Raw genomic sequence first — 20,725 nt, forward strand, 5'->3', positions numbered from 1 at the left:
CTTTGTTGGTGTAGCGCTGTCATTTTATCCAATTTTTTTTATTGTCACGCTTACATTCACACTTATGCACATTATGTTCACTGAACATATTTTTGATTTCTGGGAAGAAGCCTGTCCAGAGTTTTATTTACACATTTACAGTATGTTGGAGCCAAATGTGCCATGCAGATCACATCCTGATTAAACTTGCTTTGACATTCCAGCTTGTCACACTTCTTAGTCCCATATTTGGAGACTTTTCTTTCACAGAGTTGGATCGTACATGTCTTTCCTGGCTAATTAAACAACATACATGATAACAAATGAATAAGTGGACGCCGCTGGAAGAATCTTAATTTTACGACGAACACAAGTCCACAGCGCTGCAGCGTAATCCACCTTTCACCCTAAATCACCTCTAACCCCCGTACGACCCTGAACAGGACAAGCAATATATGAAATGGTGCGTTTGTTTGCACCACTAAATAGAATCTTCTCCCTTTGAAAACAAAATGGAGCTAATACAAGCGCTTCTCAAAGGTCAAATGTCACCTCCTCTCAGCTCTGCATTAATCCTTCTTTATTCCTGTTTCTCTTAAAGCATTCCCCAACACCCTTATTTCATCAATCAAGAGCTAAATTTTGGGAAAAAAAAACCCCACTATGTGCATTAACTACACACACTACAGTACACACTGAACTTTATATCGCCCCGATACCCATATGTACTTTGTTTGCAAGAAGCAGACAGATCTTCAACAATATAGGCTAATGGCTCTTTAAAGTCTGCAAAGATAAACTTGTACACGTGTGAAAGGGCGGGAGTGCTGTTGCGCAGCATCACTGTGATGATGTGCAGGAATGCCACTGCTCAACTCAATCACCCTGGAGAGCTGTCTCTCCTTTTCTGGGAGGGATTAGGAGCCAAGCAGCCATGGGGTCTGGGAAGCATTGATGAGACGTATGTACCAAGGATCATATATAGGGCTTGTGTCGTTTTCTTCTTCAGAATTTGCTCTGTAAGTCATGCCCCTCCCACGCCGGCTCACTCTGCCCCTCCGCCTCCAGACCCAAAATCGAGGACGGCACACATCTGTTGAAAAACAGCGGATGCTCAGGGAGATGCTTTCTCTGAGTGCTCTAAACTCTTTTTTCCATGCAATTCTTGAAAAATGGACCTGTGACTGTAGCTCCACTTCCCACAGCTGGCGCAATGTTGTTTTTCTTAAGACTGCAACTGTTATGATTGAATCAGTGGTGTTTTTTTTAGGACACATCAATTCCTCACGACCATCTATTTTCCATGTTTCTATATTGCTTTACTTGTTCATTCTCAGGGATCAGGAGCCAATCTCAGCTGACTTTGGGGAAAGCAGTCTATAGTCTTGATTTTCAAGTGTAAAAATAAGTTAACTGCACTCTTGGGTTCTGCACCCATCAGATTTTGTGGAGGTTCCAATATATTAGCTTAAAAATTATTTTCTTGCAACACGAGCTTCCAAGCAAACATTCTGCTCTAATATGCAACAATATTACTTCATTTTCAATAAATATAATGACTGGAGAGGCAAACGTACTGTTTTTATTTTTCCAAACTAACTACCATTACTTATATTTAAGTTTTTGTCGATACAGACCACCAATACTTCATAAAGCTGTTACTTCTTAGACAGTTTTGAAAATCAAATATTGTTCAAATACTTTCTTGAGAATGGCAAAATTTTCACTCGAATATGCCACTTTATAGAATAACAAATCACATTCATATTCAGGGCTGGCACGGTGGATCAGCTGGAAAGCCTTGGCCTCACAGTTCTGAGGTCCCAGGTTCAATCCCGGACCCACCTGTGTGGAGTTTGCATGTTCTCCCCGTGCCTACGTGGGTTTTCTCCGGGCACTCCGGTTTCCTCCCACATCCCAAAAACATGCACCATTAATTGAACATTCTAAATTGCCCCTAGGTGTGATTGCGAGTGTGACTGTTTGTCTCGATGTCCCCTGCGATTTGATGGCAACCAGTTCAGGGTGTACCCCGCCTCCTGCCCGTTGACAGCTAGGATAGGCTCCAGCACTCTCCGCGACCCTCGTCAGGATCAGCGGCAAAGAAAATTCATGGATGGATATTAATATTCAGCTGTACTTTTTTCCAAGTCTTGCCACAAAATCTAATTTTGCCTGTAACATAAAGTATTTAAGTGGTGTCTAAGTTTGAACACTTGAGTGCATTATTTAAAAGGAGATCATACAGTAGATAAGCGATGAAAACACAATAAGAGTCGAAGAAGAAGATAAAGTCTTGTGATCTTATGTTACCTCTGTGTGTTAACTACAATAAAAAAGTGTTGAAAAAAAGTGATACTTTATCACAACATTGCTTACCTCTCATCACTCGATGTGCCGTACGGAGCAAAGCAGAGCGGGCGACAGGGCTTTAAACCGTGCCTGCAGGACATCCTGAGCAATATAGAATTTGTAGTTAGCTAAAATTGTTGTCATCGCTATTTACAGGATTTTCCAAACGACAACGTGTCTTGGTTAATCGGCCGCGCCCACTCTGTGTAGCATTTTTTTCCCGTTTTTTTTCTTTACATGAGCCCCGCGGGACTATAAGCCGCTGATATACTGTATACCGCACATACTGGCACGTTGCAAAATCAATTATTCACATGGAAAGATTTAGTAAATATTTATTTCCATACCTTGTTTCCAAACAGTGACTAACGTGGCAGTGAAACAGCTCAAACACAACAGAAAAGTCATTGTTTTTAATTCATCCTCCTCCTGTTCACTTAAACCACTGAAGCAGTTGTCGGAGTTGAAGAGGCTCAGAAAGTCTCCATCACAAACATTTCAGTCTTTCTGTCGCTCTGGATGTCATTTCCATCTTGAGTCAACGCTGAAGTTGTGCTGTTCTCCCCACGTCGCAGTCCAGCCTTTTAATCCGTGAGGAATAGTAGATTTTTTTCACGCTGCTCCTCGCGTTTAAAATAAACTGGAAGACCTGAGAAAAGGAAAACCTTTGCATGCGAAGGTTTTAAGTTGATTAAATTAAAGATATATATTTTGCGGTGGCACGGTGGGGCAGTTGGTAAAGAGTTGGCCTCACAGTTCTGAGAACCCGGGTTTGATCCCAGCCCCGCCTGTGTGGAGTCGGCACGTTCTCCCCGTGCCAGTGTGGTTTTCTCCGGGCACTCCGGTTTCCTCCCACATCCCCAAAACATGCAACATTAATTGGACACATTAAATTGCCCCTAGGTGTGATTGTGAGTGCGACTGTTGTCAGTCTACATGTGCCCTGCGAATGGCTGGCAACCAGTTCATGGTGTACCCCGCCTCCTGCCCGTTGACAGCTGGGATAGGCTCCGGTACTCCCTGCGACCCTCATGAGGATAAGCGGCAAAGAAAATGGATGGATGGAATGATATATAGTTTGCATTCGTGAGTGTCATGCTGCTTCCTGATTTGAGGACACCCAAAACTAGCGCCGTCTCCTTCTACACAGAATAAAGACAGCTCCGTCTTCTTCTACGGGCAATTGAGCTAGATTCTTCTTCTACCCACAATCGAGGTAGATTCTTCTTCTTCTACGTGTGCTGAAAATAGTGTTTTTCCTCTAGTTTTGAAATCAGAAGACAAGGACAATAGTTTGTTCAAGTACTGCTTAAGTTACTTTGGAAAAAGGGTTTGGTAACAGTAAAATGCAATATCTCAACATTAGTGTGTATTATTGTGATAATCTGGAATTTGGATCCAGATTGGAGCTAAAATCACGGGAGTTTATGGACATGATTTGCTTTGGCAGGCTACATAAAAAGACGTGGTGGGCCCCATCTGGCCCCAGGGACTTGAGTTAGACACGTATGGTATACAGTATGTCAGACTGTTGTAATGGTATCGGTGTAATAGTATCGCAGCATTATTATGAGTACAGTACAGTATTGGTGATTGCCTAATGACTGTAGCACAATGACTGTAGAAAATCAATCCATCAATTATTGTACAAAAGTCTTGCACTTACACACTGCTGCATTTTCATGCTATAAAATGCCTTCACAAACTGTTCTCTGACGTTTCAATGTTGATTTTTTTTTTTATACCATAATGTATTTTCCTCCTTTCCCCTCCTTTTAAAGGCGCATCTCTTTTTTTCCCCTCCAGTTTTTATAAAACTGCCAAGTGGCATGCAGTAAATGTCACCCACGTATGTGTTTGTATTGTTAAATGCTACAAAATAGTCAGTTTCCAGTTGAGCAGCAGCCCAGAAGTTTTGCAAATAGTTTGGCAGGAAGCCTCGGTTTTGAAATACACACCATCCCAGAGGTTCATATCTTCTGACAGTGCTCTTGCGAACACATCCAATCGTAACGGCTGTCGACAAATTTCCCATTTCACAGGCTTGCGTGCACTGAGGACATGCCTGATGGCAGTCATCAGTTCCTTAGCGAGGACAACTGGCTGTGTTACTCTAAGTCTACCCGCCATCTTCTTGATATCCTCATTTCCTCTGTGTTGACGTCACTAATAGTCACATTTCTGACACATACATAAACCACATGCCCACCCACGTGCACACGAGTCCAGTGAATGCCTCATCCTGTAGAATGTAGTGGGAAGTGAGTGTTGATATTGGGGGGAGATAGTGTGGGAAGGCTGCGGATCTCTCCGCGGCGAGCCCCCCACCCGGCCAGGAATCGGTTACCTCTGCTGACAGATTAGATTATCGGCAACAGCCACAACGAGGAGAGTGTAGAGAGGAAAGAGCAGTTAGGTAAGCACCAAATCAGACCAGACTGGCGTGTCAAAACTTGGCCACAGTTTGACCTTTTGCACGTCTCTTGCGTCGCAGATGAGGCGTGTTGTTGAGTGCGTTGACCTGTTAAGACATGACCCGTTAGCTGCCCCTTATACACTGTGCTGCCGTCGCTGCCTCCTCCCGACACATGTCAAGAAATCTCCTTTGGGCTACTCTCAGACAAAATCTGGGAGAGCCCAGTAGATGACTCATCCACCTTTTTTGTTTTGACTATCAATGGCCAGATTTCAGTAACAGCCACAAGATTTTTCCCTTCATTCAGCAATAGCCTCAGATAAGCGCTCTGCCTACCTCTGATCCTTCTTTGAAGCTTAAAATTTTCAGAGCACACACTTTGGGACATGAGAAATTACGTTAAACGGATGAACCACCATTTACGTTACAAGGTCCTCAGTTTACTGTCTTGCCATCCAGGGTACATTGAAGTAGGAATACACCGTCACACAGTAGAAGAAGGCATCCTTGATTATCATTGTTTTGTTTGAGTCTTTTATTTTTTTCATTGTTGGATTCTGTTAAATATGTGTCCTACAAGTGTTTTGGACACAAACTTACTGAACAAATAACCAATGTTAGCAGAGAACTGTCACGTCCCATCGGAACGAGAGTAGGACCCAAATGCAGGCCTCGGAAGATGCAAGGTAGTTCAAGGAGACACGTTTATTATATGCAGAGGTAGGGGATCGAGCAGGCAGTCCGGTGCAGCAGCGGTAGTTGGGACGTCGGGCGAAGAGAGCAGGTGAGCGGACAGGCAGGAGTCGGTACACAGGAGAACAATCAAAGCAGGCAGAAGTAACGAAGGAGTCAGGCTTACGAGGTTGGTCGGAGAACGGACGAAGGTCGGTACACACAGGTTCAATCAGGGATACCGGAGCACACGAACGGGACATGAAGATCGACGAACTGGCGCCGGCCAGTTGTCATCGCGGTCATATAAATCCACAGCATAATCAGGCTGCATGAGGCGCAGGTCTGCACCTCCCAATCAGCGCACCTGCGCGGACACCCGCGCAGCTCGTGCTGGAGCGGCAGGATCATGACAAGAACTTGCCGAGGTTCACTAACCATGCTTCACAAACAGTCTGAGCAGGAAAGTTCTGCTGTATTGTCTCTCACAAAGCGTAAACATCGTTCGCTCCATACGTCCCATATTTCACACACGTTATGTTTTTGTTTTTTGCTCCAAGAGACCTTGCTTTAGCTTCAAAGAAAGTAAAAACTAGAAACCGAATAGTCTATCGAGCTCGTGGACCTACGTCATCAAATAAGGTCAATGGCCGAAAGTGCCGGTCTAACAAAGCATTGTTCAATGCTAAGTCCGTTGAAACAAAACGAAAATATGTCTTATATCACGACACGCAGAGTTTTGTCTGATACCATTAAACATTTAGAAGGTGATAATAAACAAAGGTACATGGAAAAATCAGAGACACTTGGCATAGAGGACCCATATTTAATGCCGAAGTCGATGTTTTCGCCGATAAGAAATTGGACTGTTAATTGGCTTCCGCCTGTCTTGGAGAACTGCATCTACACATGTATCTGGTGAGTAAGTCGTCGAGATTTACACTGAAGAGTTTGAAAACGTAGAAAAGTCTGGACGCATACAAATACTTCATTGCTGGATCTGTTGTCAATGAAGAATAAATCCCACATAGTGATGGAGCCACTCAGATTTTTTCAATACAAATACCAATATTTCAATAAATGACCCCTGGTTTTACACAAACTCACATTCATTAACTATGATTGGAAAAAATAAAAGGCAGCGAGTTGGCTCCTCGTACAGGGACAAGGACCTCTGTAACAGACTTTTTAAAAAAAGAATATAATAATATTCCCAAATGAATCCAATGCATATTTAAAAAAAAGAAAATAAACCGCTGGGATAGGCTTCAGCCCCCGTACACGGAAGCGTGTTGCAGCCACACGTTAACCTACGTGAACCTCTCTGTGACAGAGGGTTTATTTTTCTTTTTTTAAAAATACGCATTGAACTCATTTGAGAGCAATGCATATTAAAAAAAAAAAAAAAACAACCTTCTGTCAGGGAGAGGTTTACCGACGTTCAACGTGTGGCCACAACGCACCTTCGTCTATGAGTTTTTTTTTTAACGCATTGTTCTCAAATGAGCCAACTTGTCATTATAAATACTTCTTGGGAATTAGAGATTGAGAAGAATCATTCCTACCTGAAGTGAAGTGATCGCTACACAGTCGAGTGTATTTGGTTGGACACCATCCATCACCGTCCATCAAGTTTAATTGCCGAAATCCATCGATCTTTTCTGGTCTTTGTTCATTTCTCTTTTTTTTTAATGAATTAAATCCATAAACCGAGATAAACATTACATTACTTGATTCAATGTCTGAAACTGATTAATTCTGTCCATTCAATCTAACATGAATAATGTGGTATTAAGTTTGTGAAACAAGGTTTGACTGTCTGTATCACGACGAATGAATGAATGAATGAATGAATGAATGTCATCACAGGCTCCTAAGCACTGAGCAACATGTAGCGGTGTAGCCACCAATTGTACAGTACTTCCATTTTAGCGGAGCAGAAGCGAGAAGCAATTTGTTTCCGGCTAAAGCAAGAATAACAGTAACAAATAAAGGAAAAGAGCAACTGACTGATGGAGTTCCTCTTTAAAATAACACTAGATGCGATCAACGGCTCCACTGACGCATTGCAGCCATCCTCTTAAGTTCAAAACGTCAACACAAGTGTGATTGTGCATCTGTTTGTCAGCTAGCGGGAAGCCAAAATAAGACATTACGCATGGATGGATGGTGAAATTCGGATTCTCGGGTGAAGTGTTTTTCTCATGACCTTTGTTAACAAAATGGGAAAAAGTCATTTTCCATTTTTTATCTGAATCTGCACCAAAAATTTTTGACAGGTTGTAACTTGATCTGTCAGCCACCCCTTACTTATTATATAATGTGTGTTTAGTAATGTAGTTGTTTTCATATTCTTGTGACTCGACTAACTATGGCAAAGCTCAGCCAAGGTTTAACATGCAAAATAAGTGATTTACGTTTGTGCGTTTGTTGTTTGACGGAGAGTTCCCGTTTTGTAAAGGATGAAGGGAATGTACTTATCTCATTCTGGTGTGGAGGCAACAGTTTATGACTTAACTGGCAAAAATATCACTTAAAAAGGTTTTATAAACTAGATTTTTATTGCATAAAGTGAGAAAACCACATTACTTTTCATAGAAATGATATAAGATAATCAGGTGTTGTGATATGTGTAATAGGATGGAAGAATTCATGTGCATTTCTATTGTAACTAATTACAATAGGATTACATTTTCTCGCATTGCATTATGGGTCATCATTCCGCACATGTGACTCCTCCACAAATAGCAGTTAAAATCATGTAGTTTATGCATATGGTCATCAAACACAATATGTCTTGCGCTCATCTGACCTTTAATGCAGTTTCCATGTTTGCCAAAACGTACAGAAAAATAAATCGACTTACAAAAATAGACAAAAAAAAAGCTGCTGTGTTCTTTTGCTGGCCTTCACCTCAGTCAAGTTCTTGTGTTCCTGTCCTAACCTTTTCCCTCTTGCCCCGCTTTCCTCCGCGCTAGCCTCTACACAGACGAGACCGAGGGGATGAAAAATGCTTTTGCAGAAGGGTCCGGTCTCTGTTACTCGCCGTTTCAAAAGATACAATCTTGTTGAATGAATGTGGATTCTTTCCTCCACGTGGGTATCGGTGACACCTGGCTCTAACGTGGACTGTTAGGGAGTCGTGCATCCACGGGCGTGTCAAGACTTGCCTGTAGCCAAGTGGGAGTCGGGGTGGGGCTGGGAGGGGGCAGTGTGTGTGTGTGTGTGTGTAAGGGGGAGGGGGTCTGAGAGACAAGAGAGGGGAAGCAAAAGATGTTTTTGTGTAATTTTGTAAGAAGTCACTGATTGGGATCTGATTTTTGGCACCTCACAGGACTACCCCCCACCCGCCACCATCTGCACCCATCTCCTCGCCCTTCACTCACTCATATCTCCTGAATCTGAGCGCGTCAAATCAGACCCAGATGTGAAGCGGCTTGTGACCCTGACAATAAATTGGCAAGGGCAGTCCACCCCACCACCCCACCCTATCCATTTGAGTTATCTGGGTGGGGTCAGCAGTGCAAGGAGGGGGGTCTTGGTCTCACTTGGCACGGGTCATTACTAAAGAGAAAAGAAAACCTTTTTTGCATGGACCACATGGGACTTTTTTTTTGAGGGGGGTTGGGAGTGGGGGGGTCAGTCTCGGTGCCTAATTTCGGCTGCCGGGCCTGGAAGAGTCACGGCTTATCTACTGTATAAGATCCAGTCATGAAAGTGTTGATTGCCTTAAAGTGATGGGAAATGCCTTCCTGTTCCCTCCTTCCTTCTTCCGTATACTCTCACTTTTCTTCAGCCGTCCCCACCTTTTCTCTCCCTATTTTTCCTCCCTCTTCCCTCCTTCGTCACTCCCGCTCTGTCCCTCTCTCTCTCTCTTTCCCTTTCCCTGCTGTGAGGAGTAGGTGGTTCCTTGCTATCCTTGATTGGAGTGAGTCTATATAGGAAGAGAGGCGCTCTAACTGGGCTCAGAGTCTGCGGGTGCCCTCTTGCCACACTTTTCCCCCCACCGGACTACCTACTTTTTTTCCCCCTTCTTTTAATTCTTTTATTTTGGGGCTCTTTTCCCGAGAGGATTTACTTCACTGTGAAAGCATGACAGAGAATAGGAGGAAAGATAAGAAAGGGAGAAAGAAGGGTGGTAAGAAAGGGCAAAAAGAGAAGGAGGGCGATCCCCCTCAAGGTAAGAGGACATTCAAGGTGCACAATAATTTCCACATTTGCATGCGGCTTTGAAGGAAACAAATGGAAACAAAGTTTGTCATTGCCGAAGTATCATCCTCGGCTTATCAAAGCCTGCCGCCAGGTTGACACATGGATGTACGTATCTCCTAATGTGGACAGCGTGTAGAGACACATCTGGTTTGGCGGCAGGCAAGAATTGTGGGGAAGTCAAACGCTGTGATTTGTGACCTCAATGTTTGCAGGCTTTCTCTCAGCCTTACGGAGAGGGATATCATTTTTTGAAAAAAAAAAAAAAAAAAGTTAATTTGTAAGTTAAAATCTGATAAGCCTTGATTCATCTTCCCTCCCACAGAGCGGACATGATGTACTAGTGTTGTCCGTTCGTCATTTTCATTGTGGAAGTAGATTTGGAACACGGTGCACTACCGTGGCTTAGTAGACATTTGGATAGGGTTAATAATTTATCAGCGTCTTCAATGGTTTTTGGATGTCACTGATGAGTCACCGTACATAAAATAGCATCTTTATTTTTCCTTCTTTGTCGGAGTATCGCCAGAGACGCTTCCCCAGTCACAAGTGTAGCAAATGTACTTGCTCACTAGTGGTTGCATGCAAGCTGCGGCATGTCACTGTAAACTGACCTCAGGTCATGGGGAAGCCCATCCATCCCCCGTTTTAGTCACATTTCTTTACTCTGTGTGCTGTGACGTTTGCTTCTGGCTAGCTTTTTTTTTTGTTTGTTTTGTTTTACCTTTCTCTTCTAAAACTCTGATTTCTTTTCTTTATTTTTTTTTTTCGTATCCACGGTACCAAAATACGTGATAGTGATCAAGAAACACTGGAGTACTTCCCGATTGTTTTCAGGGAGCATCTTCATTAATCAGCAGGGCAGATACAACATACATATAACAAAACAAACGGTATAGTTAGTTTGCATGTTCCAGTTTCGTAACCTTCATTAAGTCGAGGCATCCATGTTGCATAAGAAAATCTCACGACACAGCTTTTGACAAAAATATTTCAAAATGTATCAATACGGAAATTATGATGATTTCAACTTGATATGACTTACTCAGTGTGAAATGTGGACTTTTTTTTAACTGAACACAGGATAATACACTCAAAGGATGTATTTGTTTTATGAATGGTAACAGGTGGATGCACATGTTCATTTAAACTCATGCTAGCTTAATGAAGCGCTTTTAATTGTGCTTTTTGGCACTTTATACACCGACACGGAGGCAGGAATAGAAACAAATTTGTAATTCAATGATTTTCGAACCAATGAGGTGAAAGTGAATAATTTCCTGAAGCACCCCTGGTGATCTCTCATGGGTGTCATGTGACCACGGTTGTGAACTACTATTCTAGTGTATCAATCAACAAACTCGAACACAGTGCTTCTCAATCATGGCGAATAAAGTAACATGTGGCATGTCGGATTTAATCCACCCAGGGCTTTTTCGTCCACACTGTATCTGAAAATGACATTGAAGCGCAAGTGCACAGAGCAATGCATTTTTTTTATTTGCTACTTTTTCTATGCCAAGAATCTAATTACAACATTCAACTTGTGCTTAAGTGTCCTGTGTAGTGTCCACATTCACATTGCATACGTCATGAAGAGACTGTAAAATGTGTCATGCAAGATGAAAAGACTGAGACTTTTAAAGCTCTGTAATTGGTAAGCAGCCACCTTGTAATTATTGTACCGAGAGCAATAAAATACACTCGGAAAAGAAAAGGATGGCATATTGTTAAAATAAAAATAAATCCGAGGTTTGCTGTATCAGTATGCTTCCCATATTGTTTTAAGAGGGGAGGTTAGCGCAAGTCAATATTTCCCCACTGAAATGAATGGAAATGCCAATATTTCATCCGTTTCCCCCACCCCTTTTAAATAATAAAAATAGCACTCTATTTCATAAAAACATCCAGCAATACAATAATTAAATAGACTGCAAAGAATTGAACATTTTGTGACTCATGATTAGTGACTGTTAGGCTGCTTCTCGTGAGTACGCCAAGGGCCACCTGAGGGCGGCATAATGCAGGCAGCTTGTAAGCTGCGATGGTCACAACTCTTCAGTAAGATGCAGTAATATGTCTTTTTTTTTGTTGCAAAAAATGAAGATTATGCCTGTGAGTAGTATTATATTGTTTGTCTGCATGTCTTGCTCAACCGTTTGTGTTGGACAATGTTGCTTAAAGAGCGATGAAGTAAATTCAGAATGTGTTAGCAAAAAGCTGCAAAATGTCACTTTTAAATCATTGAATCTCTCAAAACTGCTGCTTGTTGTGAAGTGAGTTGAATTCACTGCCACCACGGAGCAGTCAAACTCCATCTTACATTTTTACTTCCAAGTCCGAAAGATGGCATGCATCTTGTCGGATCTGAAAAGCCAGGTCAGATGAACCAAGTCAAGTATGAATATTTTCAAGTTTTTCCTTCTAGCGCAAACGGTATCCTGCATTGTTTAAATTGGTGACGTATGATTGCTTGAGTACATGTCCTTGTGTCAGAAGAGTGTCAAATGTAATTGTAGGTAATCTGACCTATGAGAGGCCCGTCAATCAGGAATATGACAGCCTTGTCCCCTCTACTTCAGCTTTCCTCTTCATGGGGCTTTATACATTTTTGAAAGGATGTGATTTTCCCAGCAGGTGTTTAAGTGCACTTAGGGGTACGACAGACACATTGGAAAAAAGAAAAAGTTGAAGAAAAGTGAAATTAGGTGGTTAAAGTTACGTTTTTAACACGTTAATCCCACACGTGCAAACAAAATTTTATTTAATTAATCCTGTAAGGTGTTTAAATATTTGCCGTAGACATTTTTTTGTTACTGATCAAATGCTCCCAACAAAAGAGATTTCATTAATTGTGTTTCACCTTGATTCTACAAATAAAATACCTTTACAACTTTCCTCTTAAAAGTTCAATACTGTACTTTGTTTCCCCCCAATACCACAATTTAAATATTGTAAAGATTTGCTCATAATCTTTTAAAATTGCGACTATATCGCTGTAAAATTATTTTTTTTCTTGTAATGCTTTGACTCATTAAAAAAAATCCCTTTTAGACTTTTATTGTAAAAGTAATTTTTTTCTTGTAATATTACATTTTTTTTATATCGTAACTTTATCCTGAAATAGAATAAGGACTTCCCATGTTATTACAACTTTACAGTCATACTGTTTGAGTTTTATTCACACGAAATGAAAATGTTTTTCTTGTAATTTTATTTCAGTGAGCTAATTTTTGTAGAATTGGTTTGTGTTTCACCTTTTTTATTATGTTGCCTTTTTTAGGGTGACCCTCACGTTCGTGCAATTTCGCAGTGAGGTCGCAAGCGAGGTTGAGCGTGCTGATTTGGTGCATTTTGCAGCAGCAATGTAACATGGGGATTTTCTTCCAAGCTCAAATGTGTGTGTGGTTGAAAGCTGACACTCTCATGAGAATGCTAACAATGCTGCTAAAATGTTGAGTTCTTAGTGAAGAAGAAAAGACACCTGAGGGGGGCCGTAAAACTTGGCAACTTTGCTCTCATTCTTCTGCTAAAGAGGAGGCTGCAGGCGCTTCATCAACATTGACATCAATACGTTGAAACGAAAAAGGTGCTTATGAGGTTGAGTCATTGGCCTAAAAAAAAAAAAAAAAAAAAATCACATTGTGCTGGCATTGTTATTGTACTGACCATCTATCTCGTGTCACAACAAAACACGTTTGCGTCCGATGCAGTGGGTCTTTGTGGGTGTGCGTGCGGACCGCACAGCGGCTGCTAATAATTGGTTATGGAAGTGAAGAGCCCCCTTCATCTTGTGCCAGATCTTTCTTATCGTGTTGAAACACCTACCAGGCACTTTGGAGCCTAAATCGAAGCTTCTGCACTGAGTCAGAAACAAAATGGATCAGTAATCAGAGGAGCTGGCGACATCTCAAACAGTTCGGCGGTGCGTATGTCGGCGTGGCCGCACAACACAAAAGCTAATCAAAGAAACAACACCTTACAGCTACTTTATTCATCACTAAGCTGCAAATACAGCAGTAATGTGCCTATATAACACCTTAATGTGTGCTGAGTGGAGACTGGTCATTTTATAAAAGCAAAGCTCTCAGAACATGCCAACACACAACGCACAATTGAGTCCGAACGTACAGTACTCACGAAACACAGCCTAGGGTGCAATCGAGCCCCAATATGAAAAAGTTCAAATAGAGACCAACAATTGAATGAAAACTTGGAGAATAATAACATGAGCAACAATAAAATGTCTTTCTATAGCACTGAAAAGTACATAATAAACATATTGTAATTGAATATCTCAGTAGGTGATCTTTAATTTCTTTGTAAATGCGACTTTTGCATGAAATCAAAGTGAAATTAGGTCACAAGCCCCTCTAACAAAGTGGCTGCTCACTACATTTGTAAGTTCTTTAATGTTAGCCAAACAATACTTGCCAGCTACTTCATTTCTTTTTCTCTTAATTAGAGAATATATTATAATATTTTTCTCCTCTCTCTATTACTCTTTATATGTTTCTGCGGAGAAGAGATGGATGACCATGTTAAAAGGTAATTTTGTTTTATTGGAACGTACAAATTGATGCCTGTTGACCGATGTCCAAAGGTGGTTGAATGAGTTTATCTTGAATATAGGGGGGAGCGATTAATAACCTCAATTGTCTTTTTTCGCCCCTTTATTTGTAATTGGTTTCATAACTTTAGAACGCCACACATTTCATTGGTGCCACCAAGTCAAGGGATGAGTTTGCTGATTTTCAAGTAACGGCCTCTGTCAGGAGAATAATCCTCCTTTTTCAGCTTTGTTTTGCTCTTTTTGTGGCTCAATTTCTGCATTCAACTTGCCGCGTTCCAAAATAGTGCGTGCACTTCCCGAACACAAGTCATTTACATGAAGTACATCACAAAGTGGGCCTTGCTGTCTATTCAAAACAACCATGACACTTTAATAGGCCACTTTTTTTTTAAAAGCAGATTTATCTAAATTGCATGCACTATCAATATGCGCGACTCTGACTTTCGACCAGTCTGTATTTTACCCAACCTCAGCTGGGGAAAGCAACAGCTACCCACAACCCTGAACAGAATAAACTATAGAAAATGGCCGAATATATTGGAAAGCAACATATACATGACAATAGCTCACTCTCGCTCATCAACTGCACTGTTGTTTCATGTAAATGATCAGCTAAAGATAAATGGTGAGTAAAGAGATGACTCCTGAAAAGAGGAGGGAAGTAATTTTATACACGCTACTCCATTCACTTGATACTATATTTAATTTGCAATTTATTTGTAATCATAAACCAGTGAATTAAAGCAAAATGGTTTAGATCAGGAAAGTCTAATCCGGCGGATATTACGAAGAACGTAATCGAATCTGCCAGTTTATGTATTATAACCACACACGCGTACAAAAAACCCCCAAAAACATACAGTCCAGTGTTCTGACATTAACGGTCCAATTCTTAAATTTTCATTCATAGTAACAAAGAAAAAAGGAGGCAGTCCTCCTTAGGCGACAGTGTCTCGCGCCATCCTCCTTAATGTGTACCCAAGAGTACACGACCGAATTACATGGCAAACAAAGAGCACAGAAAAGCGGGACACATAGCTTGCATATTTTAGGACACTTTACAATGGAAATGTAATAAAATGCATATTACACTGAACTGAATGAACCATACCACTCGCACAAAACTAAACTACACTTATGGCCAACATCAAGTTCAACTATACAGTATAACAACAGCAACACTGGACAGGATAAGCAGAATACTTAGTGCAGGAAAAAAAAAAGTGGGAAATAATGTAAAATATTGTGTCATATTTCTGTGCAAATCAGGTTGAATTACAAATCAGGAACCTGTTCTCAGAAACAAGGATACACGGTAATTCGTGGAAACGGACATGTTTCACTCACCACCCCTCCTTTTCAAGCCACACACCTTCAAAATCACAGATAGGAGAGCGACCTAGAGTTTACAAAAATAATACCTGCACGTCACATGCATGTTGTGTATTGTTTTGTTGTATTGTTCAAAAATGCAGAATCTTTTTTTTTTTTTTTTTAAATCTGATTACATTCTTAACTGATGGCACAATCAGTTGACTACTCAATTCTTAATATATTGTGTAGATGCAGCCCTATTTATGGCACTCCCATTTTGATTCAATTGCTTCAGGATGTCATTAATGAATCATCAATTCCGCATAATCAAAAAGAAATTTAGAAATCATTACTATCCACTTGTCCCTCCGATAAGGATTGCGTTTTTGCGGCATATGATGCTCGTCTTGCTTGAAAATAGTCCAGTTGTAACATAATAGTATAATATAGAGCTACAAATTTCACTCAAATAGATTAACATGGGAGAGAGGATTGTGATGAAGAGTAATAAGCATTGTTGAGCAGTCAGAGGGAGAAGGAAACCATATGCTGTTATTGCAAAAAGGTGAATTATCGCAAAGGCTTTGAGTCATATTAAAACGATGCACCAGCTAATTATCTGGTGAAAGCAACTTCCTACCTTGCGGTTGAAAAAGGATCTCTTAGAACAGATGTTGTGGTACGCTAACTGGTCTTCAGTCGGAACGCCATTGGCCCAGTGCAAAGGTCTCAAGATGTCTCACAAGGCAATTTGTCTGCGGATAGCATGTAGTGAAGTGACATAATACTGGAATAATCTGGGATACTTTGTCTAGAAAGGGTGGGGGTAGGTGGGAGGGGGGGTGTGTGTGGGGAGAACGCTTACAAGTGCATGGCTCAGATTCCTCCCCTAAGCTTCTGGAAGTAAATGAGCAATGTTGACTTAATTATATGAGCATTTGTTAATTGATCGGGCAATGTTGTTCTTGGAGTCGGTGAGGTCGCGCTCACTTTTCCAACTGTTGACCCCAAGCGCAAGGCGCTGACATGCCGCACAGGCCTGGGTGTTCCGATTTTTCCCTTTATTGTCCACGTTTACAGCTGGCCCTCCACTTCAGAAGCAGACAATCGGGCGCTTGCAGAGACACCGAGTATATAATCTCCGCCTTACACAATTTTCTACAGGTGTCACCCAAAAATGAGACAACCGTTTGAGAAATCACAACTTGGGCGAAAAAAAAAAAAAGGGGGGTGTACTTTATGTGAGCATGGTCGACTTGCGCTCTACTTCATGTGTGTCCAGCAAACATCTCCTGTGTGATGGTTTCCTCATCAGGCGACCCACAGAGGAGCGTCCACTGTATATCACGCTGTGCTTGCGCTGCCAGGAGCTCCATGGATGTCACGTCGTGTAGATAAAAGACCCTTGTAGGTAGACGTGCATATGAATCTCTATCCAGAACTGTTGAACATCTGTGTCGCGAAGTTAGAGAGAAGAGACAGCTCCCTGGTTCTTCATTATGTTTGTCCACGGAGCGGTCCTTCTTCCACATCTGTCTTAGCGATAAGTATTTCTGTAACTCTTCCAAGCGAAGAGAAAACTTGTTTAATTTACTTGGCAAGGACAGACCTGTGTTGAGGCAATGTACTAAACTTTTTTTTTTTTTTAATGGGGCAACTTCATTCCTGCTATTCTTTCTGCCGATGACAGGATGACAGGCTTTCCTCAGGCACCGTGTTGGGCCAAATCTGGCAGAGCGGAACGTGTAAGGCCACATAACTCAGTACAGTAGTTGTTTACTCACTGTATTCCATATGGGCAGGTAAGATCACGGACAATGTCGGTTAAATAATAACATTTGGAGACTGGAGTTCAATTCAAAGTTTTCTTCCCACGTTACGTTTCGAGCTGAAGGCCAGTTGATGAAAATGTGCAATGAATCCTCTTGTCAAACGTTGCCGCACGTTTGAGTATTCATAAGTGCAGGTTCTTTTTGTACATCACATCACATCACTTACAGCCTATTACAGCTCATGTTAAAAATATGTTAAATGGAAAGCAGCTGGACGTTTCAAGTTCTCCATGTGCTTCTTCTTGATAAAACAATAGCACCTGACACTCCAGTATGTTCAGGCCTTGTGAATGCACCGTGTCCCTAATTATTAAGTAGATGTTGTTGTGCTGATTTTCCCAAATCCTAAATACAGATTAAAGTTAATAACATTTTTGGAACATCAATAACTTGGGTATTATTGTGGGGCCTCTAAACTCTGTCATGACATGAGAGGAAATGCGTTAAACTTTTCCCCACATATTAGCCAGTAGTCTCAGAGCCCATCTTCAATATCACTTTAAATATTTCATACACTAAACTTGTCCATGCATATTTTCTGGCTGTATTTTATTTGGGACTTCAGTTATTGCATCCCAGAGTGGCAGTTCGGAGGTATACTGCCACCTCCCGTCATTGGTTCTTAATAGGGTTGATATCAGGGGATGATGGTGGGGAAACCTTTAATATTTCTCCCTTTAAACACATAGCAGCTGAAGCTTTCATTTCGCACCCGAACATTGTAGCCCAAAACATCACTTTGCCACCTCCTTGGGCGAGTTGCAGCCTTTCCAAGACATGGTGGCCATGCAACGATCAAGAACTCTGACATCTCCAGTAGCATCGCGTTTATTGGTGATAAAGTTTTGTGAGACTTCGTCTTCGTGGATTTCTGAGCTTACTGCAGACAGGGTGGCCGAAATATGGCTTTATGCCTGAGTTCAAGCCTTGAGAGAGGATCCTCCATCAAGAGGTTCTTGGGACTCCAGAGACCCCGACAGCTTGAAATACCTGCTTGCTGCTATTCGGAGGTCTTTTCACAGCTGTTTTCTTAATACGATGCAGTTCCTGAACAGACATTCAGACAGACGTAAATTCTTTTGTTCACCTTTACCAGAACAAAACACTTTTCTGATTTTCCTTTTTATCCAAAATCTTCATTTTATTCCATGACATCTTCATGTATCTGTTTCCCGTGATATAGTGTTAAGTCCAACAAAGACTCATGTGTCTTATTTCAGCATCCCAGTTTCCACGTGCCTTAAATACCAAGTGGCTGACAGATGAAAGTATAATTAGATACTCCTGATCCAAAAATACTCTTTGTTATTGAGCTGTTTGAGCTATTTTGAATTTGACTTTTTTCTGTCATCGCCTGTGAAATCTGTGAAAGTCAGGTTGTACTATACACCCCAAATCCCGTAGAGTACTTTACAATAAGTATCCATCTTTAGTATTTACCGGAGGTGTGAGTAAGTTCCATATGTGAAATGGGCTGCTGTGGATAAGTTAGTACAGCTTGTTGTCCAGTGGCTGAAGAGTTGCCAGCTCAAATAGACCGACTTTCTGCTGTCAAATTGTCCTTGGGTAAGACATTTAACTCCAAATTTTCAACAGTGGACCTGGCAATGTCTTGCACGGCAGCAGCCGCTCGCTGGTGTATGAATGTGTGCGTGAGTGGGTGATTGCGTGCCTCTGTGAAGCGCTTTGTGCACCGTGATGGTGTAGATGCACTATACCATGTAAGTGCACTTCATTCACCATTTACCATTTAGTCCTCAATCTCGAGTCTTAACCTTCAAGTTAATGTGGTGAAAATTCACCACTAAATTTCAAGCAACTTGAGCCAAGTCATTTCTTGGATTAAGAAAGTCAGGAATCAAGTCGTTCACTGACTCAATGCACATTTGCCATTTTGCACTTAATATCTGTACTTGTGTTAATTAGCCTCCTAACCCTTTCGTAATCGCATCATTCACATCATCATTCATGGTCCCAAACCAATATTTATACTGTCCATTACTTTATTGTCTTCTCGATTAAATGGATAACTGACATGAAGTTTATCCATCCATCCATCCATTTTCTTTGTTTTCTGCTTATCCTCACAAGGGTCACGGGGCGTACTGAAGCCTATCCCAGCTGTCAACGGGCAAGAGGCGGGATATACCCTGAATTGGTTGCCAGCCAATCGCAGGGCACATTGAGGCAAACAGCCGCACTCACAATCAGACCGAGGGGCAATTTAGTGTGTCTAATTAATGTTGCATGTTTTTGGGGTGTGGGAGGAATCCGGAGTGCCCGGAGAAAACCCACACAGGCACGGGGAGAACATGCAAACTCCACACAGGCGGGTCCGGGGATTGAACCCGGGACCTCAGAACTGCGAGGCCAACTCTTTACCAGCTGCTAAATTGTGCCGCCATGTTGTGGTTGTTGTCTTTTATTTTTGAGTTTCAATCCTTGCACCTTGCTATTGTTTTTTTCCTAATTTTATTTTTTAAAATGGTAATCAGATTTTAAGTCACAAATCTTGAATTGACGGTACGATGGGCGACTGGTTAGCACATCTGCCTCACAGCTCTGAGAGATCGGGGTTAGAATCCCGGCAGCGCTTTTGTGGCGTTTTTCTGTTCTCCCTTTGCCTGGACGGGTTTTCTACGGGCACTTCGGTTTCCTCCCGCATCCCAAAAACATGAAGACGACTTTGATTGCAAACTCAAAATTGTCCGTAGGCATGAATGGTTGTTTATTTATATGTGATTGGCAGGCGACCAGTCAAGGGTTTACCCCGGCTCTTGCCAGAAGATAGCTGGGATAAGCTCCAGCATGTCAAGGGATCCTAGTGAGGATAAGCGGTACAGAAAATGGATGTATAGTCTTGGATCAAAAAGTAATATTCTTCATGACCACTTTGCTGTTTGTTAGAGTGCCTCATTCTCAGTGGCACTTTCTTGTGGTACTCTTCTGAAGTGAGAATGGGCTCCAAAAAAAAAAAAAAAAAAACATTTTGAAGTCATAACATGTTTCTTGGGTTGCTTTGAAATGCTTTAAATTTAAAGGCTTTGTGTCCCTAAAGTCATCTTTCTTAACTTTTGTATGATTTTCTTCATACTTCATGATCTGGATTTATTGCGAGAGCCAAGATGCACACAAAATTAGTGACTCTGGATGCACACAAAATGCCACATCACTGAGGCTTTTCCTTTCCTTGCCGGCATGACAACTTCATCAGGTCATGAAAGTAGGACGCTTTCTCCAGAAAGAGGACATGAGTGGGTGGAAGAGGAAAAACTTGATATAAATGCATCGCAACTGCAATTTTTTTGTTCACATTGCTACCCTTGATGGAGTTGCAAACAGCTGGAATTGAAAGCATTACTTTGCTAAGCATTCACA

The 20,725-nt window shown here is 41.5% G+C and overlaps 1 protein-coding gene across 1 annotated transcript in view; it reads left to right on the forward strand.

The window, feature by feature from the left end:
* Window positions 1-9,495: 9,495 nt before the first annotated feature.
* nrg2a (neuregulin 2a) overlaps window positions 9,496-20,725 on the forward strand; it is an 85,467-nt gene continuing 74,237 nt past the window's right edge. The window contains exon 1 of the mRNA XM_061804455.1: window positions 9,496-9,599. Within this exon, the coding sequence (XP_061660439.1) occupies window positions 9,512-9,599 (88 nt within the window). The 5' untranslated portion in view covers window positions 9,496-9,511. The remainder of the gene's footprint in view (window positions 9,600-20,725) is intronic.

The sequence above is a fragment of the Syngnathoides biaculeatus genome, chromosome 18 (assembly GCF_019802595.1).
Source record: "Syngnathoides biaculeatus isolate LvHL_M chromosome 18, ASM1980259v1, whole genome shotgun sequence".
Classification (NCBI taxonomy): domain Eukaryota; kingdom Metazoa; phylum Chordata; class Actinopteri; order Syngnathiformes; family Syngnathidae; genus Syngnathoides; species Syngnathoides biaculeatus.